The sequence below is a fragment of the Pipra filicauda genome, unplaced genomic scaffold (genome assembly GCF_003945595.2).
Source record: "Pipra filicauda isolate LSUMZ 115617 unplaced genomic scaffold, ASM394559v2 scaffold27_size4233163_pilon, whole genome shotgun sequence".
In the NCBI taxonomy this organism is placed as follows: domain Eukaryota; kingdom Metazoa; phylum Chordata; class Aves; order Passeriformes; family Pipridae; genus Pipra; species Pipra filicauda.
In genome coordinates, this window is record NW_024104398.1 from 2,355,210 (window position 1) to 2,381,796 (window position 26,587).

Genomic DNA, 26,587 nt, shown 5'->3' on the forward strand with positions numbered 1-26,587 from the left:
AAACAACAAGGCCCTGGAAGAATATCTAAATATTTTTGCCTTTGGTATAAACAGTAAGTGATGGAAAATGGATTATAATAGAAATAAACTGTGACCTAAATACAGTTACAGAGCACAATATGGAAAAAATTTTCATTAACAACTATGATACTAATTCTAGAAACAGCACAGACCAGTTCTTAGACCAATATATTTGCTTATTTCCATGCTTTTTCTTCCCCAAATACCTACAACAATTGAAGCTCGAAGAGGTGAGTTGATTGGCAGGTAGAGAGTAGAGTAAAACGTATGGTCAGGTAGTTCCCGGGTTTTACACTTGGGAGCTAGGTGTGTAAATGGATCACTTGGTAATCTAGCGCAGTACCTAAGTTGACAAAACATTTTACAGATCATCAAAACCTGAAAATTGAAGTCTAAACACATTTCAGTGGAACCTTGCCTTACTGGTGTGGATGTTACAGAAGATGATTTCAGGCCATACTGGCCACTGCAAAGGTACACTGCTGACAAATATTCAACTAACTACTGAGCAGAAGACCTCCAATTCCTTTAATATACACCAGGTCTCCATAGTAAGGTCATTCCCAGGTTGTAATGATGCACAGGTCTATCTCATCTCAGGTCCCAGGTTTTTCATTGTCTCCTGATTTTTTTTTTCTATTGCCTTATTCCTCCTATTTGTCATGGTTTTCCCTCTGAACAGTAGCCTTTCCTCCCTTGTACTCACTTCCCTCTCTCCCAACTTAGTATTAAATGCAAACACGCTGATGTTAAACTATGCTGAACCTCTTAACAATAGAGGAGTAATGCCACATATAACCAGCTGCCAGACAGCTTTTGAACCATCTACTATCTACCATTCACCCTTCAAATGTGACTGCTTTTGACAGGCTTTATTTACCAGGCAGTCAATCAAAATGGTCTGCATCTCAAGAATTTAGCTACTAAGGCACTTTGGCAATTGCATCAGAAGCTTTACTTAAGTAAATGACATTCAGGGCTTCTCATAATCAACCACACTGGAGATAAGAAGTCTGGTTGCTCAAAAACTGCCCCCAGCAAAGCCTGGTTGGTTTCTGCCAACCCCATTTTCTTTACATGCCTAGAAACTGCTGTGATGAGGACTTGGTCCATATTATTCCGTATGACTACGGTTACATTGACCAGTCCACAGCTCCCTGGATCTTCTTACTTGCCTTTTTTTTTTTGAAGTATTAATAACATCTACGTCTTCCTGTCACTAAGAACCTCCTCTAGTTGTCTTGGCCTTACAAACTTGATACTTGACCAGCTCCCCTGAAAGCATACCATCCTGTCTTGTGGACTTTTATTATGTTCACCTTTATTACTGTGATTTGTTTTTTAAAGATGACAACAGACTGCTATTACAAATGTGAATATTAGAACTGGAAGATTTAACTACAGTTTCAACAGTTCTTTTATTTATTTATTTTCAAAACTAGCTTGACAAGCAAAAAAACCAATCTTACTACCCATTTTGAAACTATGTTTTCAGGGAAGCTTTTAATTAAACAGGGATCATTATCACTACAGTTACTATCAGTGCTAGAACCTCTGGTAGGATAAAGATAAAAATAGCAAATAATGCCTTCAAATTGCTGTGACCACTTTCTTTGGGAGAGCATATCCTGTCAAAATGCCTAAGAGGAAATGTGTAAAATGCCTCAGCCTATGCTTCCATGTTGTGAGACAGATTAAGAAACTTTTTATTCAAAGACATGAAGTAAAAATTAAATATGCCTCTTACCTATTTATGTGTCCAATAGCAGTGTTAATAGTAACTCTTGGACTGTTTTCATCTGGCCTCAATACGTAGGGTGGAAATACATCATCATCATCAACAATGGGTTCAGTTTCAGTTTCATTGGTATCAACAGATTTTGAGCATTTGTTTCTGAGGATCTTAACATTTCAAGAACAGAACATGAGAAATTTTTCCCTTAAAAAGTACTATGAAACATTTAACCAGACCAGGCCCATTCATCTGCCCTCATACCTTCTCAATTGCTTTATATGTCTTAAGATCTTCTTCAAAACTTTTGATTTTGTCTGTATCTGCTAACATAATGTAATTGGAAATTGGTGCTCTGGCTCTTCCTTTTGACTGCACATAGGAGCGGTACTCCGTGGGCAAATCAAAACGCACCACCAAGTTGCATTTTGGTATGTCAACACCCTCTTCTACAATACTAGTAGCAATAAGTAGGTTGGTTTCATGTGCTCGAAATTTTCTAAGAACCTGCAAAAGTAATGAAGATAAATTTGAGAAATTAGTCCAAGATCTGTTTCCAACATGAGATTCAACAAAAGGCAATAAGAAAAAGGTGAGATGGTCAGACACTCCGAAAATATTTCTAAATATGCAAATGCAAAACTATTACAAAAATCTTTTCAGGAATACAAGACTATTTAACAGAACCAGTAAATTTCTAGGAATCAAATCTGATATGTGGAATCATATGAGTCTAAGAAGCTAATATAGCCACTAGCAATGGAGAGGATTCCCCCTATTTATTTACAATTTTTCAGTTGTGGTATAAAAGGAAAAAAAAAGCTGCTTTCAGGACAGCATCTTTTCCCAAACATTCTGAGGCTGAAGCATCTTCAGGGATAGAGTATATTCTAGAGCTGGCACTTCTGATATTTATACTATATATAAAATAATACTAAGGAGGACAACCCAGTTGGGATGAGCTTTAACTGATTTAAAAATCGTGGGGTTTATTAATATTTATATCATTTAATGATTTACGAAATTCACTTTTATAAAAGATAAATATTAAAACCAGTTTAACTACTGCAATATGTCAGCAACCTTAATTTTCTTTACAGTATTACTATGTTACCACTTACACAAATGTGGAAAAATTAGATCTGACTAGACACAAACATGATTTTATGTGAAGTTTTAATTTCTGTTTGTGTAACATGACATACCAACATCTCTAAACACGTTGTTACTATTTTTATGAACAACATCTGTATCTCCAGTAAGTGTGCATATTTGTTAAACCAAAGGTATTCCCTGAACTTCCCATGACTTTGCCCCAGATTCTGCCTGTTGGCTTTTTTTGCTTTTTAAAGACACACACACACACAAAAAGTTCTGAAGGTACTGCTAATTTAAATTTTTTTTCTTGAAGTTACCTCTTCCTGTTTTCTAAATTCTACTTCCATCTGCTTGTTACGAGGCTGGTTCTTGCCAATGCCATGTCCAGTTATAAAATTGCTACTGATGTAAGCCAGTTCTGGATCTTGCTTGCCAGCTTCTTTTATCAACCTAAAAATATTACACGTGTTTTTAGAAGTCACACAACCCAGAAAATGGAAGAAAATCTTAAGGTTTTTAAGACCTACATTAAAAGAAAAAGTGGAAGCATGACAATTAAGCCACGTTAACACAAACTTACTGCAGTCTTCTCAAAAAGCTCTGTAAGGTTAACACAAGACAGACTGCATACCTATACAGCATGAGTGGCCCTGCATCACACACATTTCAGACCCATCACAGTAAAACTAGATATTTTTAAACCAATCTATTACTCTAAGGCTCCCTGCTGATAAAGCACCCTACTTACAATTGCTTTTGTTTATCTCTTCTTCTGTTAACTGTGCTTGATTTTAGAAGACAGACCTGTAACTGCTTCCTCAACAAAGTATGTTTCCTCAGTGTAAGATATTAAATTTTAGGTTAAAACATAATATTGCAATTCTACTTAATATTAGAAGATATATCCTGTTCAAGTATATACTGGTGACAAAATACTGACCTGTTTTTCTAAAGAGCAATGATCAGCCTACCCAGTGAGAAATTCACTAATTGTGAAATTAACTCAGAGAATTTAATCCAATGCTTTAAAAGCAATACTGAACAGGGATGTGAGAAGCATCCATGCTCTCAATTTATTTACCCTCAGTTTATTCTTCAGGTTACAGAAGCAGGAAAGACTGCTTTCTGCAGTCTTCTGATTTCAAAGACAAGGTAGAAGATTGCTTGTACAAATAATGCGCTAAATCTAGAATGAGACATTTATGGATTTAAAACCACCATTACCATGTGCAATCAAACTAAGTACACTGTAGCAACATTAGTTGATCAGTTTTCAGGATGGACAGAATCTGGGACTTCTCAACTGTAACAGGCTTTTGAGCAGCAGATCCAAATAAAAATACCCAAAAATTAGATCCCTTGCATGTCTCACTATAGCCATCGCAGTACTACTTTGCTCAACAGCACATGCATCGTGTCCATTGTCAGGTGCTCCTCACAGCCAAAGAACACCATGCCTCTGTACACCTCCAACAGCAATTCCAACCTTTCCCAGATAAATCCCTAGCAGTTCTGTCTCATATATAAGTAGATGGGTGCTGTGCCAGTCCCCAGCTACATGCCTACCATCTGCCCAGTGAGCTGCTGCCAAACCAGATGGAAAACGGCAAAGTTCTCCCTGCTCTTTCTACCCTTGAAAAACTACTGAAGTCTTGCCCCCTTTCCTGGTCCCTATTTCTAACAAAATCTATGGGAACATAAAACACCTTGAAGACTTCCTCCCTTTGCCATCTGTTAAAACTGGAATGGAAAGGGAGTATAGGCAAGAAGATGGAAAAGTGGCGAATAGTTCGGCATCCTTCTGGAAATAGACTATAAGGATCATCCTGTGCTAAAATGCAAATGTGATTTGTTAGTTCAAGGCTAAATAGAGTTACATTTCTCTATCCAGTCTCTAGGCTCTTGAGAAAGACATACTAAGAAAGTATGGGTTAATAACTGGCCAGAAATCCTGGGATTTTTAATATTTCTTTTTTCATATGGCATTTCTGTCAGGTCATATAGATTGATTACCTACTAAGCATCTCAAACATTCTTACTTAATTTTATTTGTTATAGAAATGGACAATTAAAAACATCTGAATAAACATTTCACTGTGCACATCTTTGGCAAGTTACTGAGAAACATTCAAGACTTCAACCTTGAGATTAAGTAAGTATTTGTGGTAGGTAACAGGTACTGTTCTTCAAATAGATACAAGAACTTCTGCTTTCCAACCTCTCCCTAAGGGAGTTGAGAGGTACAGCAATGCAAATGGAAGGAAACTGGGCTTTAGAAAATGCCTTCTCTTCTGAAAAGGAGTGTATAGGCACCAGAACTCAACTGTATACACCAAATTAAACAATAACTGAGCCACTCCATTAGTTGAGTGTAATAATAGTCAAAGACCCAGAAAGTACAAATACATGCCATGAATCTTGTCTTTCCTCAGTCATCATGGATTTTATAAAATGGTATTCTAATCTCTAAATACTACCATAGTAAATACATTTTAAGAAAAGTTCTATTTCTAACTTAGTTCTATTGAACAATCCATACTGGATTACTAGAAGCTGAAGTAGTTGTGATACACTAATTCAAACACTCATGACTGTCTCATTCGGGAAGCAATCTTTCCCCTATATATTAATTATCATCATCAGAGGCCCTGAACTAAATCCACTCCACTCAAATAAGCCTATAGTGAGGTTCTCCACTGAAGGCTTCCAGTCTTAATTCCAACAGCACAGGTCTGATGGTCAACCGTGTATTCTGAGATCATGTATTACACGAGGTGAAGGAGCATTTTGAGAGTCTGGTAGCCAGCTTTGAGAAGGGGACAAAAAGTTACATACAGTTTTATATTTTGCAGCAAATAACCTCAACCCAAGGTGAGGTTAAAAATGTCAGAATTTGGTTACCTATTTCATCTAGACATCATATTCTGTCAGGTTCAACAGCAGTTAGGATAGTGCATAGTGTACAAATCACTGTCTACAAGAACATACAGTGGAAAACCAGTATGATTTAAATCATATTCATAATTTAACAGAGAAGAATAACGTTTTCCCAGTTCTGTTCATTCCATGCAGGGCAATGAAATACTCATTTCAGCTCAGTAAAAATGTTATCAGATTCTGTTAATGTTATTTCTTCAGGAGTTATTAACAGAATATGTTCATTTCACCGAACAGCTTAGTTTGCCTCATATTTGCAGATTTATGTGAACATACTTGAAAATGCAAAAAAAGGCAAAGAGAAAAGATAAAGTTGAGAAAACACACATAGGCAAGTTGGCAGATCAAAGAGTATGTTATTCATTCAAACTATTGACTTGGGCAAAAATGTATCAACGCAGGGGTCAGATTCAGAGGTATCCAGAATGCAAGGAACACCTCGCACAGGACATTTATTACACTATCTGAGAAACCTACTGAAAAACAAAATCAGGATAGAGGAATAAATCACGTAATTCATAGTTTGTGGCAAACAGCATTTAACAATTAAGTGTCATATATAACTAACACGAAGCACATTCAGGAACACGAACTGATAAGGAACTAGAGTATTGCAAATTGGCAAATACTCACAGGTTCATATTTTTCTTGGTGGAGACTTGTAAGAAAGTACTCAGTATTTGACTGAATAGGCATTTTACAAACACCAACTCTGAAAGCAATACTGGTAAATCTTAAGAGATATTTGTGCAAGGGTGAATTTGGTTTTCTGTAGACTTGGATCATATAATACTATGATTTAGTAGGGTAATGGTAAAATTTCCAGAAGTATTGCACTCAGTAAGCTAGAGAAGTTTCCAACATCCATTGCAAATATAAATTTAAAGACTGATTAAGACAGAACAGTATATGCCTATTTTAGAGGTTCCATACAGTATTTCACATTTTGCCTTCTAAGGGAATGAAACTACAAACTCAGGTTTGAAACAAGCCCTTGAGTACAATTTTCAAAGACACATGCTCTTCCCATCCACTCCACCTGCTTTACATAGATCCAGAATGATCTCCTAAACCAACTTTATAGATAGAGTTCTGAAAATACAAGATATTCATGATATTATCCTGGCAGCTGATTCTGCCTTTTTTCTTCAGAATATTTTTTTTAAAAATAAAAAGCTTTACCTATTTAGAACAACCGCTGTGTATCTTCTTTCCACAAAAATAATTCCACATAAAATATTAGTAAAGGGAGATGGGAAATTAGTCTCTGGCTTCTCTTTCTCCTCAATTTCTTCGTCCTCATCATCATCTTCAGAATCACTCCAAGATACATAATTATCCTGGTTCCTATTGTTATACCATTCAACACTTTCAAACTGCTGCCGTTCATATGGTTTGTATTTGCGCAAGATTTCAAGCAGCTTTATTACTTTTGGGGTCACAAATTTTAGGTCAAGTGAGGCAGGCGAGAAGTGCTCTTCACAGAGTGCATGTATTTTCCTTAGGAAAGTGTCTGTAAACAATAAAAATTTCCTGTGCAGCTCCTCTTGTTCATGTTTGATATACTTCTGCAGCTCTCTCACCATCATCCCAGCTACCTTATCTGCACACCAGGGTCCCAGAACAACCAACACAGCTCGACAGTCTGACAATATCTACAACAAATGAATTCAAATATCAGTTCAAAGAGTACATTCATGAACTATTCATTTAAGACTAGGGGTTTTTTTCTCTTACAGTACAATCTTTGTAACAATTATGACAATTGTTTTGTTATAAAAATATGCAGAAGTCTGCTTTTGTTATTTACATGACCTTGGGAACTTTGGTGTTTCTAATGGAGCAAGTTCCCCCTTCCTCTTAAATTACCATCAATCAACTTCAAATTCTGTACATTTCTGAATCTCAAGAAAACCCCAAGCTTAGTCAATATTTTGCAATTTTGTGGAACTGTAATTTGAAATTTACCCTAAGATAATTATACTAATAAGAAGAATACTTCTTCAGGCAGCAGAAATTCTAATCCTTTATATATAACACAGAACTTATAAAATAAACACTTTACTGGGCATTTTTACTTTATTTGTTACTGATAGCTGGCAGGGTTTCAAAAGTGTATAACCAGAAAGTTGTACATTGGCCTTAGCAAGTCTACCCTTTCAAAGGAAAAACAAAACACAGTGGTTTGTGTGTGAGTGGAATAGGAAAAAGAGAGAACTATACCCTATTCAGAGAAAACAGCATAGGCACTTGAGTACCATCATCTTAGCTGATGGTCTTTTAAAAAAAGATTCATTTGGATGTCCTAAATTACAACAGAAGAACTAAAATTCAACTGTAACAGTCAGGATGATAGTTGTTGCTTTAATTTTCCTTTCTTCCTCCCTTCTGTGACAAAGCAAAGAACTGGCTATCATCTTTACACTATCCTCTGTGAAGTCTGTTAGTTGTAGGACTTAAAGGCAAAATCATCTGAACTAATTGCAACTACATATAGAGGCTGGATACTCTCCAGTGCCAAGATAAAAAGCACCTCAGGCTGAAACTCATTTCTTTTTCCTAATATGGATGCCTCCATCTTCTAGGAGAGCTACCCGATCAGAAAACAAGCACAGAGGGTTAAAGCTTTAGAAATCTATCAGCTAATCCACTCTCCTGGACTCTGCAAGTCATGGAGACTGCCTTCAGCCAGCATTCCTTATATATTTTAGCCTAATACATTTTAAGTTTAGCACAAAAGTAATCAGGACTTCCATTTCCCATGCAGCTGTGCTAGGCTGCCTTATGTACCATCTTTCCCTCTGGTTTAAATAGTATTTTATGGACCAGCATCAAAGTCCTCAGTTTCTAAGAATGTTAAAGGAAACTTTAATACTTTGGGCTGAAGAAAAAAATACATTTTCCACCTTTCTCATGGACTATTATGGGAATCTGACTCACTAGTGACTTCTTGTTCAAAGACTTATACACCTACATAGTTGTAACTTGGGAAGCAATTCCAAACCACAAAGCCCAAGTGGGGGAAAAAAACCATGCGTGGACCCCAAGCATGACAGCTCAATACACCACACCTTTTGGATTATACTCTGCCATCTGGCATGACAACATAGGGGCAAACACAGAGAAAGCCAGGGGCAAGCTTGAGATTCAAATTCCATCCCAGAGGTGTGGCACTAGTCCAGTGTTGTTCTAAGATAAACTGAAGACATTGTACATCTATGGCTGGAATTTTTGCCTGAATTCTTCCTATCAACTCTTAATACAACTGGGTACAGTCCAAATTCTTCCTTAGGCATTATTTCCTCTTCCATACTGAATTATTCAGAGGTCAAAGGAGATTGTGAAGATGTCAAATTTTTTACTTCAGAGATGAGGACCCACAACATCAGGGTGCAGAATTGTTTCAGTGCTTTAAGCAAATCTGAATCTCAAACCAGATGAAGTTCTAATCAATGGCTAACATTCAAGTCCCACTCATTTATGAAAAGACCTGCACTGTCAGTGAATCCAACAATCAGAAATCTTTTGGCTCAGACAGTCTAGAATGTCTGGGTTAGGAGGTTTCAGTAATGTAACATACAATTGTAAGATTCCTATTCCCCAGGTTTCTCACATAGCTTGATATCCTTACCTGCTTAGAAATTAAGGTAGAATCTCTTTCTTTTGAATGTACAGATATGTTGCAGTCATTTAGAAAAGCAAGTGCTTCATCCAATTCCTTTAATAATCTTCCATACAACCCACTTTTGTCAGTATATGGTCCACAGTCTACAACAATCTCACACGGCTGAGAAGCATATCTTAATGAGGGCAAAGAACAAGTTAAATAAACACAGCTTCTGAAAGTCACAACTTTTTCACCCTCTTAAGGTTATACATCAAATACAACAGCAACATGACATGTATTCAAGAGCATTTCTTTCCCCACCATGAATTACTAATGATTAGTAGTTATACACCTAAATACTTTAGTAGAGAAAAACCTCCACCACCCCAAATATTGAACTACTTCATTCTAAAATACTGCTCGTCCTAATACACTCCTAAAAAGGTTAATATTGCTATCCTCATTTCAAATATTGCAGAATTCAAGGTAAAATAAACTGAATTTCCTTGACCACCATCTTCATTTGTTTTTCCAAAGTGTACTCTCTTCATATGCAAAACAAAACCAATCCACATACTGTAAATTTATGTCTATATATCTATGTTTACACAAGTAAAATACTCTTGAATAGCAGTGAAATTTTCTTAAAAGCTAATGGTTCACATCACACAAGTTCAGAAAAATGCATTTAAAACATTCACACACACACATCTGTTCCAGAACATGAAAAAACCACTTTAAAAACTTTGTCTGAAACTCAACAATGCAGTACAGCTGGTGCAAGAAAATAAAATACATGGAAATCACCCTAATTTTCCCCTACAAAAAGTCATTACACTACCACTACCTTTATTTTAAATAACATTCACAGGATTCTAGATTCTGTAACTCACTTCCTCTGCTACTTAAGTATTTACCACTTCCTCTCATCTCTCTCTGCCTTTCATCAGCCCTTAAAATCCAGGCTACTCATTCGGGGGAAAAAAAAAAAAAAAGAAAAAAAAGAAAAAAAGGCAACTTCTCCATATTAAGAACATATTGTACTGTGGATGTTGCAACATTTTTCTAAATAGAAACATTATGGCATATACTGGACACAAACCAGTTACACTCCAAACATAAGAGTGCGTTTTGCAAGTTCAGAAATATTTAATGGAATGTGAATTTTTAAGGCTGGTGGTGTGTTGGGGTTTTTTTGTTGCTTTGGGATGGTTTTTTTTTTCCTTGAGGTTTTTTTCAGTTGTTTTGATGTCTTTTTTAACTTTTTTTGGTTTTGTTTTTTTAACAACTACAGAAAATCTCTGAATATCAAGGCCAATCAGCCTTTGTACTCAAAAAGCCATTGAACATTCCATCTCTGCCCTAAGTAGAAGTAGTGGCATCACATACACACAAACTTTTCTAAAATTTAAGAGTAAATATTGCTACTGGTTTATTCCAAAATGAATATGCAAGCATCAATTTAACAGCTCTAATTATAGAACACACCTGTCTAAGACCACCAAATCAGTTGCAGTTTCAGCATTGCTCTTTAAAATTTTCTCCAGTTTCTGGATCTTCTCCTCTAACTCAGCAGGATCACATTTCCCATTTAAAATGGAAGCTGTTAATCCCAAAATTCGTGGACATGATGGATAATCCTCACAGATCTGTGAAGTAAAATCAAATTCCTTAGGACAGTTATCCTGAAAACCTACTATCGAGTTAGCAAACTGCAAACTTAAGATGCTTAGGCTGGAAATTTTTATTTCAATACCAGGTGTTGCAAAAGGAACCAAACCTCGAATTAATATTTTCTCTTCTACTGACTGGAAGTTAAACTAAACACTGAACAACATTTAACAGCCATCATATTTAAAGGTAAATATTTACAATGTAGAAAAAAATATAAACAGTTAGCATTATACAAAATATTCTCGTGACACAATATATATCATACTTCCACACCATATAAAAAGGCACATGCATTTGAAGAGAGATTTGAAAATACATTTATTATGCCTTTCGCTTATAAGCCAAATATCACATGGAGCCAAAAATATTCTGGAAAGAGTCCTAGAAACATCTCTAGAAATCAGTATTTTAAAAATAATAAAAATTTATTAGTACATACCATTCCTGAACTCAAATATTTTATCAACGAATTAAAAAAATTCCCCTAATTCCATAAATTTAGCTTCGCTGTTAATGCCAGATTTTTCTTTAATCCCCACTATAAAATACGGTAAATACATTATTTTTCTATCTTTTAATATCACTGAAGTCTTAACTCATTGCAGTAATTTCACAGTATCAGAACATGCTAACATACAGTTCCACTAATATTTTTCCTTGGTAGAAAAAGTTGCCTTAAATGGTTCCCAATTCCCCAGCCCTTCCACCGACTTCTCCTTCTCAACCAAGTATTAAAACCTTCAAGCAATGGAAGCCCACCTTCATAATTTCACGGTATGGATGATCCTGGATTGCAAGATGGCACTCATCAAACACCAGAAGATTAATATTAGACAGGGATAAATACTCATTTCTCAGAACAGTCAAAGCAACGTGACATGTCATAACCAGAACCTAGATTGAAAGGAAAAAAACCTGTGTCAGTACAAGAAAAGTATCAGCTGTCTTAGACCAAGGTGAAGGAGGAAAGCCTTCTGCAGGTCTTGTTACACAACATTAGCAAATATCAATGCCTACTCATCTACCTACACCAGGTAAGGACAAAAGAGAATAAAACATTCTCTACAGGAGAGAATAATCTGTCTGAAGGGGTTTATATATATAGATTATATATATTCACATGCCTAGAAAAAACAATACAACAGACAATATCAACACCAGTAGTCAGACTACACAAAACAAATATCATTAAATTCATAAGTTAGTGTCCCTTATGTGTCCCATCATCATGTCTCTAGCAAGAAAGACAGTTCTTCATAAGCCTCCAACCATTTGCAGCTGTAACAAAACCAGGATGTTATCACAATTCTTTTAAAAGAAAAACTTATTTCTTGTACACTGACACAGATAAAAATCTTGATAAAATTATGCACAAGTTTTACACTAACTTTGAACTCCACTTTCTCCTGTCAGAGTTACTCAGACATATTTCATAGACCACTATTAACTGCCAGAGAGAAAAATCCAGAAATTAGAAATATTTGCATTCCTGCAAGATACGTAGGTCACCTTAAAAAAAAAAATAATGAAAAAAAGAACCACCAAGGAAATTGTTACATTAAAGCTAATGGTTTTCCATCTATAAAGACAAGTACACAGAAGTAGTGTACTTAAAAAAGCAGGAATAAAATGTCAATGTTCTGCATCCCCAGAGAACATTCAATTTTATCATATTTTTAACCTAATATTTAACAAAATTTTAATGGCATTTAAGGTATAGCATGCACACTCAAAATATCTTCTTAAATCATCATCATGAACTACAAGTCCAGGAGACTGAAAACAAAAGACTAAAAGGACAGCTTTTTAAAAGCAACCTCATAATGCCTACATGTTTTGTCTCAAAATTAATACACAAATACTACCAATATGCTGCATTTCTTTTAGAAAAGACTGAACGTATAATTGGAAGAAATCAATTCTGACCCAGCCTAACCCACTGTACATTTAGCTTATAGTTTATACTTAATACATTACCTGATGCTTAGAGAATTCCTGACTCCACTTCTCTTTTGTCCATGATTCAGTTATCTCTAAACTTGAATACTCTCCCACTTTAAGGTCTGAATGTGTCCTGACAGCTGACACTTGTTGAGCAACTTGATTTGCTTAAGAAAAAAAAATAAATCTCATTCACATAAAGGTCTTTCCATACACTGATTTTCAAGATGTGTGTCATATTACCTAGCACTAGGTTTTATAACAGGATCTTTATCTTAGACTAATGTTAAAACAGGTGTACATGGCAACTGTATTTATGCAAAACCACATCAAGGAAAGAGATCAGTAACTAAATTGCACTTCAGATTCAATGTCTTAACTTTAAACTAGCAAACAAAACATGCAATATATACTAAAAGTTTATATTAAAGTGATTATAAACAAAAGATTAAAGGTATCACATCCTTGCTGTTGAAGACTTTATGCAAAAGTTTCTCCCAGTTTGCTATCAGACAACATCTGTTCCAGAATATTCCATGGAAATACTAGTAGTGTGTTTAGGAACTTTTTGTCTTACCAGAGTTGACCAAGAACACAGTTCTTTTTCCATTTTTGTTGAAATCTCCCCTGATCTGATAGGACAGCTCTTTAGTGAGTAGTACTGCAATAAAAGTCTTCCCTGAGCCAGTGTTTAAGCAGACTATTGTATTATGATCCAAAGCTGCTTCAAGCAGTTCAACCTAGGTTTAAAAAATAATAATGTCCTTACTTGCAGCAATGCAGTGAAAAAGCTGACAAAAAAATAACACAAGTGATAAATAAACTATAGACAAGTCAGTAGTACCTCGATCCCGAGATCTTTACACTGCCACAGAATTAACATTTCTCTTTCATAACAATGTACTGTTACAATCTTTAAAAAATATTAGCACACTATATATAGTCCAGCTTCTAAATCTAAAATCCTTCAGTGCCACAATTTGTTCTCAGGTAGCTTTCTAACTATATCTTTTTAATAGATGATTCTGCTACTAGATACATTGTGTGAAGAAGCTACAGCTTTTCAATCTAATTGCATATACCAATGCAGCCAAATAAGCAAGTACACTAGCTCAAGGTGATTGAAGCTCCTCAGTAATACTAACAAAATGCTGGCTTTCGGGCACCTCTGCAGCGAAACTCTAGAACTCAGAAACAGTTTATGTTAAAGTGAAAAACAAGGTAACCTGAAGAGGTTTCTGACTTTACAGAGCTGCTTTGACCTGTCTGTAAACCAAAAACCAAAATTTACTACATAGAAGACATAAGATAGGGGAAGGAGACATGATGTGTGCATACAGTTGAGAGTCACAGTTTACTCTGTTTGTCCGTAACAGCATTCTGCAGAGAGTAGGAGAATACTCAGCTTAAATGTTGTTCTGCTCATTAAAGAAAACTGAGAAGAGGGAATGGGAATATAACAAATGTAGAGCAAAGTCAAACTAAAGAATTAACTCCCAACACGTGGAGTTGGGAGAGACATGCTTAGGCAGTGTGCAACACTGCACATTCTCCACCTGCTCTGGCTCTTTTTCCATTACATTAATGGATTTAATTGTACTTTTTTTTAACATTACTCTATTAGTACTATCACTAGTACCTGATATTTTCTTGGCGTGTAAATGTTATCATGAATTGCTTCTTGTTGCCATGGTAGTCCAAAAAATGGACCCATTGGGGAGGAAGCAGGGGTCATGAGCTGCAGTCCCGCCATGCTGAGGGATTGCAAAGCAGGGCTTTTCATTCATTCATCCAGTGTTTCTTTCATTGCATTTTTGTTCCAGCCCAGCCTACTATAAGAAGAAAAAGAAACAGCATTAGATACAGTTGCAATCCCAAAAAAGAAGAGAAAATTTATTATAAGAAAAGGACATTACTTGATTTTACTAACCAAAGTTGTTCTTCTCATACGATTTTCAGCAGAAAACACTGATTTTAAATTTACAGGCACTCTTCCAGTTGAAGATGTGTGTTTAACAAAGTACAACAGAAATTCAAAAGAAGCTGTACTTTACAGGGCAAAGTTCATTCCAGGCATTTGGATTTACACACATACATTTTAATATAAAGTTCCATTTATGTTCTCACAATCTCATTTAAAATATCTTGAAGAAAAAATTTTAAAAAGTAAAGCTGTCTTAGCTTTACTTCAGGAAAGAAAAACATTGATTTTCTACAGCATAGGCATAAGTATCAGATTTTCCATTTTTCTTTCCAACCAACAAGTCCCTGTGACCAGTTAAAGCCTTTACACGCACGCAAACACGAATTTTATTCTAACTGGCAGGAAAAGAACAGAAACTACACAAGAACTTCAGTATTTTCAAATAACACATCCTGATAAGGTTATCTTTTTAAGGAACTGGCAGAAGCATTATAAATAATTGCTGATGACTCTGATAAGGACTAATGGAGACCTGGGTCCATATCAGGTCAACCACCAATTTCCTGAAAGATACTCTAATTGATAAACAAACAAAGCATTCAGAACTTCATGGCAATTATGCATTGGAAAACCACTTTCCTACTAAGGCTATGAAGTCGTCATCACCAGAGGGGCTTAAAAAAATTTGCTACTTGTTAGGAATCATCAAGGTAAAAAACAAGAGATAAAGCTTTGTCTCATTTCTTTCCAAAGTGTCAGAGAAAGCCCAGAAGGACATTGTGGTTAAGGTGAACTAACATTATACATCAAGTTCCATCATAAAGAATTATTTATCTTTTGAAAACAAACATTCAGTAGCAAAAGCTACTTACTGAAAAAGGTAAATGTAACTTCTTAGGGTTTTTTTTAAGTTGCTTTGGAATCAATCTCCAAACTCATGCAAACCTTTTCATTTACTTTTTCAGTCCTGTAACCTAAGCTACCATTTCAGCCTGAATATTTCAGATTACCTAAACAGATAAAATCAATCAATATGATATTGCTTTATTTAGCTGCAAACAGAAAACAACACAGCCTACACACATCATAAAATAAGTAACGTCATTTATTCATTTCAGTTGTAATAAAAAAAAAAAACAAAACTCCTGCAGATTTTCAGATTGTTTCTATACATTTCAAAAAATGCATACACACGCACACAGGTTCTGTTCTAGTAATTCAACCAGTAACTTTATAGAGTGTTCTAATCTGGCACAACTAAAGATGTTCCGGTTCATTCCCTCTTTGGAACTAGTGGTTTCGTGGCTGTTCCTCCACTGGGACTCCAAAGTTCTGGGTCATGGGAGACAACAGGCAGGAGAGATACATTATCACAGAACAGTTTATTTGTTATACAGTTTCATGTAGCAATCTGATCATCCCTGACATTCTGATCTACTGAGCATTCTCACACCAAGTGTACTTGATGTTAATCAATGTGTGACTGATCAGCTTAAATCAGTCACGTGGCAAGGACAGCAGCATGATACACAATCTTCCCCAGCCACCAGTAGAAAGCATTGAGAAATTCTGGGCACAGCTAACCTTTAGAGAAGCTTTTGTATGAATTGGTAGCTTAGATGCATGAGAGCAGGGAAGAAGGGAGAAAATGTAGGAAAAGGTGTGTCATCCCCAACACCTCCTTCTCCAAGCTTATAGACAAAGCTCTCCTTAGAATCATAGAATGGTTTGGGTTGGAAGAGAACTTAAAGACCATTTAGTACCAACCCCTCTCTTGTGTTTGTCATGATTACAATATTTCATTGAAATGGTCTCAAGCATGCCTCTCTAATTACATAAGCAACTTGTGAAAAAAAACCCTAATGTTTGATTTGTTTAAAAAGAGGCCTCATCAGTGTCATAATAATTTCTAGAAGGGACCAGGGAAAAAAAAAACCAACAAACCTTTTCCATAGTAAAAGCTGAAGCTGTTTCCTCAATCATTCTTCTATGTAAGCCCAGTCACTTCAGTTTTATAAATCACTTTAGATGAGCAGCACCTCTTCTTTGTTTACTGTTCCACCTATGTTGTGTTTCTTTTTCAAATGGTAACTACAACTTTGAGAACATATAAAACAGCTCTATAAAATCGCCAGGAGGGAATTAAGAGGAGAAAACCAACCTTATTTTGAAAGGCTGCTAATAAAAAACAACATAGGATCCAATATGACAAATAATTCTATCTCCTTTGCTACACATTTCATAACAGTGATACCAGGTTAGCTACCCTGCTGCAAGAAGCAAGGGAATTTAGACTTACCTAGAGTTCCAGCTTGATCTGGAAAAGCTGTGAAACAACATATACTCTAAACTACAATTTTGGTTTCTGTGTACCTTCATGAAGAACCTGCCCCAAAGTACAATCATGTCACTGAGATAAAAAAAGCATTCTCAAAAAAAGTGCAAAGGAAGAAGTATATGCACATTCATAACTTGAAAAGTACACGCAACCAAAACAGCATTGTGTGCCACTGTAACCATAGCAGAGCTGAGCTCACATGAGGCTGAACACACTTGAAGTATCATATAGTGGGAAGGAATTTGAGCTAATTCAGGTAAAGAAAAAAAGTTATCCTCCCTAAACCATCACTGTTACTTTCTGCTGTAATAAAGTTTCCTAGTCCTGGCCTTCATTTCTATGATTTGTATTGGAAGTAAATAAGATCTGACAAGATCAATGTCAACATTATTATGGGAGTAAGCCAATAATTGTATCATTCTAAGTTTCTATTTCAATAGCAAGGAAGAATATCAAGTTCTTCAATAAAAGAAAAATACTACAGGACCATCTACAAATAAAAAGCAAAAAAACACATCTACTTGAAGAACAGATTTTAAATTGAAAACATCTGAGATGTAAGTACATGTGTTCCAAATCTGTGGACAGAAATCGACTGAACATGAGCTAACTGAAACTAGCTAACAGTGAAGCAGAAAAAAACCCCAAACTAGTCCTGCTCAGCCAGCTTTGAGTAATAAATATACTTGCTATGATGTTCCATCTTTGTCCACTACATTATTTTAAAAATTAATAGAATAAGAAACTGTAAGAACTTGCTGAAGCTGAATTTGGAGGGAGAAACACCTGAAACAAATCTTGCTTCCTGGGGCTTTAGACTAGTTACAGGAGCTTTAGACAGTTACAGAAACTTGATAAGGCAGAACAGTGCCCAAGCTTATCTGTTCTACTAAAATAACAGTGACCATCAATCTTGACAGTTTTAAGAGCAGAATTAACAACTTGATGTCCTTACTTTAATGCACATTTATGTGAACAGACAGTGAACTGCAAAGCTAGAACTAACCCCTTTAAAGAACTTTATTTCAGAAGGGTATTCAAGGTTGGGAATGAACAGTCAATAACATGTAACAGCAGTTTCTTCCAGCCTTCAATAATTCTAGAACTATATGTGTAGGTTTTTCAGCCACATGACTGTATCCAACTTGAAGTTACCCTTGGTGCACAAAAAATTCAAGGTTTGCTGCACTAAGGAATACAAGCCACACCAGCCAGGGCTCTCACTCAGAATAAGACATCCTGGATCTAGTTCTGCTCAGAGGACAGTTTAAAACATTTATGGAATGAGACTGAAGTAGACAGAGAAGAGACCAGAGTCTCAGGGATGCATCTTTCAAGTTTTTACCACCATTTGCATGCATAGTTTGTGTTATATTCATACCAAGTTAAGAAGTTCTTACTGCCATATGCAATGTATTTCATTTGCTTTCTACACTGATTTGTTAATTTGTGCCCAATATAATTCTCATGATACAGAAATTATTTCCAATGCTTTAGGTTTTCGTCTTTTCCAGGAATGTCTAAATTATTCTCTAAAAACACTTTCAGCGTCAGCCAAAAAAGCCTCAAGAGGTAAAAATAATTCACTTATTCTAAAGGAAATAAACCACAACTATAAAAAAAATTAATAGAATCATATTCTCTTACATGAACACCTGAAAAGTCTGAAAGCAGTTTCTTAATAGCAATTTCTACGTTCAAGTGCTACATGAAACATTAACTTGCTGAATTTTCTAACAAATAGAATTCTTACTTGGGTAAGGGAGAACCAAGTAGAAAGAAAAATGCAAAATATTACAAATATAAAATACATAGTACAAAATTAATGTAAATGTTCATTTACAAAATGTAAATAATGTCACTGAGTGTGTTCCACATCAACGTACACTGTAAGAATTCAGTGGCAAGAACTGCTTTTGCCCAGGTGAGGGTGCAGATTTCTACATTATCTGGTTTTTAAACCTCCTTTAAAAGTACACTTTTTAAAAGGATTTGACTTTTGCTGTGATATTCCAAAAACGTTACAAAAGTATATTTTTTGAATATTACTCCTGTCATTTGAGTTCTCTTATGAGAACTTAAAAATCCCAAACCAAACACCCCCAGTTTTATTTGGAAAAAAAAGGCCCAAAACTCAAATATCAAACAACTGTCAAATAATATTATTCAATAAGATGAATCAGAAATTTCTTACATTATGCTGTCTTTTACACAGAACGCAGCTTTCGAAGACACTCCTTATCTCTTATCCTTCAAAGATCTTTATCATGTGCATCATCTAACAGCAATTTTTATACTTGGTCTTAGAATATTCTTAAACGAAAAAAAAGGTATTTCAGATGTGTTCCCTTTCAAGAAGGACAAACAAAGCTCAAATGTAAGCAATTCCTGTAAGGACCATCTTCCCTGGTTTCACTAGCTCAATCATCAATATTCCTTGTGAAAGTTTATTTTGAACTAGAAGAATTTTATTTGTTCTATTTTTCTGGTACAGAACTGTCTAACAGCACAAGCAGAACACTGGCCTCTAATAGCCTACCCAAGGCATACCAAAGCAGTAAAGTCTGCTTTCTGTTGTTCAGGAAAGTTTCATTAAAGAGCTTATTAATAAAGATTACATTGAGGCTCTACATTTGGATGGGCTGCTTCCGAAGCATTTCTACAAGCAATACAACAGTTAACAGCTGGAATTCCTGGCACGCTCCTCCTAAACGTCTGTTTACAGGAGAGAAATGGAATATAACATGACGCTTTGCAGACTCAGAAAACTGCACAAACTCTTAAGTCCTTCATCTAGTGTTCAGTCACCAGTATGACCAAACCTGGATTTGATGCAAAAAGCCCAATAAACACTTTCTGTTGCAATTAATCTGGCTCTACCAACAAGACACCATTCACACAACAGCTGTGCTGCTGTACACTGGAACAGTCTCTATGGCAAAAGAATTACAAGAATTACAGCGCTATTTATCAGCATAACACGCTGTGCTGCTGTACACTGGAACAGTCTCTATGGCAAAAGAATTACAAGAATTACAGCGCTATTTATCAGCATAACACGCACGGGCTGGAGGGCATTTACCAGTAAAGCAGTGCAAAGTGAAAACAAAAATCAGGGCTGTAGTGACACCAGTGCATGAGGCACTGAGAATAAACATTCTCCTTTAAAGAATATAGACACGCAGCCAGATTCTGGAACAAACTTTCATTTTTTAAAACGCTGTGTATAAAGCCCTGTGCAACAATCCTAACTATGCAGTTGCCTAATCAGTGGTGTAGAACCAGCGCAGACTCCTCTTCTTTTGCCTCCTTAACACAGAGGACAAAACATAAAACATGAAGGAAATGGTACCTAAGACATGAGGCAAAGTGAGGAATAGCTAGAACAGGAAACTAGATACATTTCTGTCTACTCTACATTTTCAAACCAGAGGTCCATTTTTCTGCTGTGTAGCTTTAATTGGAAAGCCTCTTTTCATATTTTTGACAAATTCATAATTCTAACTGAAGCATACTTTTGAAACTAAGATATTAACAATTTGTCATTTTCTTTCCTCACCATCTCCCTTCTATCTCCTACTGGGAACAACATATAAATCCAATTATAACTCTAACCTTTTGTATCACCCCTCCCCTCACCCTTTTTTTTTTTTAAGTGATTGTATTCACCAACACAACCATATTGGAATATAAAATCCATAAGAAATACCTAAACGCCCAGACATCCTTTTAAAAAACTGAATAGATTTCTAATCATATTCAGCTTCAGAAGAAATATCACAGCATGTGTTTCACGACAAACATCTTTATCTATGCTACTGGATAAAATGAAGTAGCTACTTTCATTATTCTTTCCAAGGAAATTCACAGTAAATTTCTGTAACCTCACACAGAAGTTACATTAATCTATGGTTCTGAAGTAGCTTTAAATACAAAATAGAACACAGCGCAGTGATACATCAAAACCTGCCTCTTGCACACTACAAAGCACAGTCTTACCGTTTTAATTTCCGCAGCCTCTGTGTTTATGCTTCCTGAACTGCATTTTGACATCATGATATCAGCTTGTAGATTAATCACATAATTTGCAAGCTTCGGCTCTTAAAAACAACAACAACAACAAAGAACTATGAACTATAAAAATTATTTGAAAAGGGAACTATGACAGCAGGGTTAATTGTGGTAATTCAGTTGCATACAAACATTTAAATGTGTCGAGCCAACACTACAACTGGCTGACAGAAATGAATTATTTAAGTTCACTTTGAACATGAATTGTTTTAGTTTACTACTAGAAACTAAAATTTAAAAAAGAGTGATATAGAAGATAATTTTTGGTAGCTTAAATGTGCATGTACTTCCCTAATCCTATTTACAGGTTACTATTATTAATAACAGGTTCATATGAGAAATACAGTAGTAGAGTGTTCAATATAATTTTACTATGGTCTGTAAAATTGTACTGCTTTTTCCATGCACATGCACTTTGATTTCACTTGAGCTAAACATTAAAAAAATTAAATCAGAATTCAAACTTCCTTAAATTATTTCAATTTGTAGCTGCAAGTAGTACAGTCAACTCATGAAAAAGCAACAACCATTTCTTCCTATTACATTAGCACGTGTTTATTTAGTAAAAGTAAAAATATTGTGCATTTAAGATGGTGATTTAGACATAAAACTCTGAAAGACAGTCATTCATGAGAGTGAATTTCTACATACATTAGTCAAATAAATATATTTTTACATGTAATATAAAAATATAACTTAAAGCAAAAATACCATATATATGCAGATCCAAAGTGTTCTTAAAAATCTAAAATAAAAAATTTACACAATATATACACCTAAAAGTATATACATATATATATATATATATATATATATATGAGTTTCCCCAGACCTGAAAAGAGAAAATTTTTAAATCATTACTGAAAACTTAAATGCAAAATGGATCTTGATGAAAATTTCTACTCCAATCAGTTCCACAAAGTTAACAAGGAGGACACTCCCAAGATTACTTCAGTATGTTCATTTTTACCTCAAATGCTGATGCTGAGCTTTTCCAGAGTCTCCAAGGCTGTAATTTTGTTTCACCCTAGGTAACCTAAAAGGCAATATAAAGAGAGAGCATTTTAACATGAACTGCCATAAAAATCAATTGTGCCATGTGGTAGTCTGCTTTCTTGCATTTTAATATTTAGCTCTGTAGCAAGAACACATGGTCCTTCAAAATCTAATTATCATATGTCCTTTCCTGGCTAGGGATACAGACAGCGTCTGAAAGATCAGCCTTAAGTGCTCAGGAGATATTTGCATGTTTTGTTTTATCTGCTAAAGTAATTGCTAGCTGAGGCCAAATAGATTTACAGCTTTCCATCCCTGTGCTCCCTCTACATATTTCACCTAACACAGTAAAGAAATCTACAAGAAAATTATCATTCAACACATTTAAAAGAAAATTCTGAAAAAATGTATGTTTTTCCAGAAAACAAAACAAAGTTATTGCTTTATTTTACAAAAAGAGTACAAAAGGAGTGCAGCACAGAAAATCTGATGAATACGGCATTCATGTATAAAATAGACCTACAAAAATTTTATTCCCAGGGCTACATTTTAAATTCTTGTTTGCAGCATACATAAATATATCCTTTTTTCACGACAAAATACAGCAAATTACTGCTAGGATGCAGTAAGTAGAACTTAGATTTATTATAACACGTTCCTGTTATGCCTAGGTTATTCATTTATTCACTGCCTCTAAACATGAACGAAAATATCTATTCCATTCAACCAGAAAATAACCTAATAACAGAAAACTGCCACATCCACGGTAAAAATACAGAAATATACTCCCCACTATATTTGCAAGAAAAGCTAAAAGGAACAATATAGCATTTGGCTACCCCAGCATAAAGCAAACACGAACAGAAGAAAAGGCTCAACCCTTGCCAGTAAAGCTAATGCCATGTGTGGCTTCACAGAGCAAATTTACTTTACTGCCTAATCGCAGATGGCAAACACAAAGCACCCAGATCAGTAGGTAAGATCTGGAAAACCAAAACGTATGTAATTCTCCACCAACCCAAACCGCTTCCTTTGGCACATCAAAGCCGAGAGGCAGAACACCGCGGCTTTAATCAATCGATCGGCAGGCAGGAATTACAGTGGGCCCTTTGAATGCCAACCCAAAACCAGACAGGCCGCATTCCTGAGATGCAGTCAAGGTCTAGTACAAAACAGCGAGCGTGTATCGCATTAGCATCTAAATGGCCTTGGTGCACCCGCTCAGACAAAGCCTGGTGCGGTGTGGCCGATCCTTCCCGACCCTTCCCGGCCGCGGGCACCTGCCGCCGGGATGGCCCTGGGGACAGCGGCACAGCCCGGGGCTGCCCAGCACTGAACAGCCCACACGCTGGAGCCCCAGCCGGCAAGGCTGTTTTTACCACATTAAGAAGAAAAATTAATTTATATAAAAAATTTTGCTCCGTAGTGTCCGGGCATCTTGTTAAAAACAAGCAAAAGGGACAACAAGGAAAAATGAATTACATAATTACATTTTAGAAACTTATTTTTTAGCAATGTCAATGTGTGCTATCAAACAGCAATGCTACCCTTTTTTTTTTAATGTTACATTTTCTTCTAAGAGCTCAAAATTCACATATTTTTCAACGGGTAGAACGTGAGAGTTACAAGATAACGAGCAGCTACTTGGAGAATCTTAACTCCAAGACACACCACAAACACAACAAATACTCGAAGAAAAAAGCACCAACATGAAAAAAAAAATCGGTTCCTATAAAGACATCAAGAGAAGCATCCAGGAAGTGACACAGCAGGTACTTCTGCAAATCTCCAGCACCCTAAAAATCTGCAAGTTACTTCTGCAAACCTCAGCCAAGATCTTCAAGTATCTTGGCTATTTGCTACTGAAACACTTGCTAATGCAAAAACCAGGTATCCGAATATACCAGAGGATACAAACAAATCAACGGGTTTTATTTTTATTTCATGGGTTTGGAATTCAGCCCTTGAAAATAATCACATTCATATGATGTCCAACTTGCTATCAAAAAAGGATGACTAAAATTTAGAGTAAAAGACCTGCTGTAACACTATAAGCAACTGATTGAATCTGAAACACAGATTATCAAAGTTCTTGCGCTTGAATATCCAGTTCTCTCCATCAAATAAATCATTACTTAAACTGTTAACAACTTGAAAATGAAGTTATCTTGCAAGAAGTTCTATGCAACTGAGCTCTTAAGCTCTCAATAGAGCTATGATAAAGTGAATAATCTCCATACAAATACAAACGAATTCCAGCGTGAACCCAACTCCTGCATTATCAAAAGGGGGTAAGGTAAAAACTGCCATTATGACTGGGAGGAAAAAATCCTTCTGGGCTGGCATCCTGTCTCTATAATTACAGCTGGTTGCAGATGCTGGGGGCAGGGGTGACTATAAAACAGGACTTATCCTTCTCTTCCATGTGTTATTCCAGCAACTTCACATTTCAACCGTTTTTCTTTGGTTTATTGTGATCCAAACAATCGGGTTAGTCAGAAACAACAGTACAAACTTCCTTCTGCCTCAGATTAACTCCAAAACAAAATACTCTTAGCATCCAAGGAACTAAGCCTTCTCCATACAAGCCAGGTAAAAAAAATTACACTCAGGGCACACACTTCTCTAAATAAAAAAAACCTGAGTTATACAAGCACTCTGAAAAACATTTATTAGATTTAAACTTATTAGAATTAAATTATGCCACATATTTAATTCGAGTTTTTTCAAGCCACTGCATAGAAAAATCACAGGTAAATTTATAGATTCTAATTTATAGGTACTATCATATCAGTATCACAAGTAGGGATAAGTGATCATATCCATGCATTTCTTTATCCTTTGGTACTTTACCTGGGTACCAAATTAACTACTTGTGATGATTTACTTTATTTAAAGGTTATGTTCAAGCCTTTCAGGCACCTGTGTCTTTTGAAAGGAAGGCAATTAAGCAGACATTAGAGCAGGGATTTCTCTCTTCCCCAATTTGGGGACAAGCTGTGAGGCAAGTACAGTTCCAAAGCATTAATTATTCTTGCTTAGGATAAGTAAAAGCAGCAGCTGTCCCCTGAATATAACCCCATGTGGAGACTTCAATCCCATTATTTGCATAAACATAAACCCTTTCTCTCCATGTGGTAAAAGTCAAGCTCCCCATATTCAACAGCTCTGTTATCTCTGTGCCACAACATCCAATATTACTAAGTGTTCTACATTACAAAAGGCTTTCTCTGAAGTCAGTAATTGCATCATGCAACACCAACAGATACTTGGATTTTAAATAAAGCTCTAAAACTTCTACCAACTCTAAAATGAGAGTTCGAATCTCCTATAGTTGGTCATAATATCAAGTTAAGTATCACCCAAGAACCAGTGTACGAATTCCAGCCTCAGATCACCCCAAAAAAGTGGTCCTTATTAACTGTGTAAACTAACTCTTCCTAGTACAACCTTAAAATGCACAAGTATTATATATTAGTTAGCACATTATTTATTCCATATTTTAAGCTTTGTAGTTTTTAATGTCTTCCTAAAAAGGAAAGACTTCTCAGCAATTACACTACTAGTCTTCACATGTTCTTACCCTGCGAAAAACTTGCAGAATTTTCTTTTATGTGAAGCTGGGATGAAGTAAAGTTCATAAAAACATGTAGCATAAAGAAACTATTTTTGCTCCCAAATTCAGAAGACAGTCAAAGCTCCACCGATACCACAGAATCCAATCTCCAGAGAGAGAACACCAGAAGGGAGAAAAAAACCCCACAGCAAACAAAAAACATACTTGGTTCTTTCATTTTATTGAAGGAAAAAATGTGAATAATTTCTAAGACATTTCCATAGGGCCCCTGCTTCTGGTTTTTTTACTTTTTTCTTTTGGAATATGTAAGAATGTCTAAAGGTGAAGATGCTGCCCAGTAAAGTGGTCAACATCAGCCCTAGAGATATCTAACAGATGTGTAGATGTGGCACCTAGGAACATGGTTTAGTATGGACTTGGCAGTATTACATTGATGGTTGGATCTTATGGTTCTTTTCCAATCTAAATGCTGTGAAATTCTATAGTTCTATGAAAATGCTCTGTGGCATACAAACAGTGTTTCAAGGACTCTCAGAGAAGATGAACAGAATTTCCCATGATGGCAAGAATGTGTATGATTGTAAAATGATCTGAATTAACTGCAAAATGGACAAGATACTGTTATTTCCCTCCATGTAAATACATGCATTTAGAATACAACATGAGCATTC

At 35.7% G+C, this 26,587-nt stretch overlaps 1 protein-coding gene across 7 annotated transcripts in view; it reads right to left on the minus strand.

The window, feature by feature from the left end:
* DICER1 (dicer 1, ribonuclease III) overlaps window positions 1-26,587 on the minus strand; it is an 81,187-nt gene that overhangs the window by 41,322 nt on the left and 13,278 nt on the right. For 3 of the 7 annotated variants that reach the window (XM_027718402.2, XM_027718400.2, XM_039382667.1), the window contains exons 2-15: window positions 22,314-22,379; window positions 21,272-21,372; window positions 16,879-17,031; window positions 14,650-14,842; window positions 13,588-13,750; window positions 13,047-13,177; window positions 11,829-11,963; window positions 10,884-11,044; window positions 9,420-9,588; window positions 6,971-7,443; window positions 3,169-3,301; window positions 2,018-2,260; window positions 1,769-1,923; window positions 232-364 (exon numbers count right to left, since the gene is read on the minus strand). In XM_027718402.2, the coding sequence (XP_027574203.1) occupies window positions 232-364; window positions 1,769-1,923; window positions 2,018-2,260; window positions 3,169-3,301; window positions 6,971-7,443; window positions 9,420-9,588; window positions 10,884-11,044; window positions 11,829-11,963; window positions 13,047-13,177; window positions 13,588-13,750; window positions 14,650-14,793 (2,040 nt within the window). In that variant the 5' untranslated portion in view covers window positions 14,794-14,842; window positions 16,879-17,031; window positions 21,272-21,372; window positions 22,314-22,379. Of the gene's footprint in view, window positions 1-231; window positions 365-1,768; window positions 1,924-2,017; window positions 2,261-3,168; window positions 3,302-6,970; window positions 7,444-9,419; window positions 9,589-10,883; window positions 11,045-11,828; window positions 11,964-13,046; window positions 13,178-13,587; window positions 13,751-14,649; window positions 14,843-15,806; window positions 19,085-21,271; window positions 21,373-22,313; window positions 22,380-26,587 lie in introns of those variants that run through there. The other 4 variants (XM_039382666.1, XM_027718401.2, XM_027718404.2 and 1 more) reach the window with 4 other exon arrangements.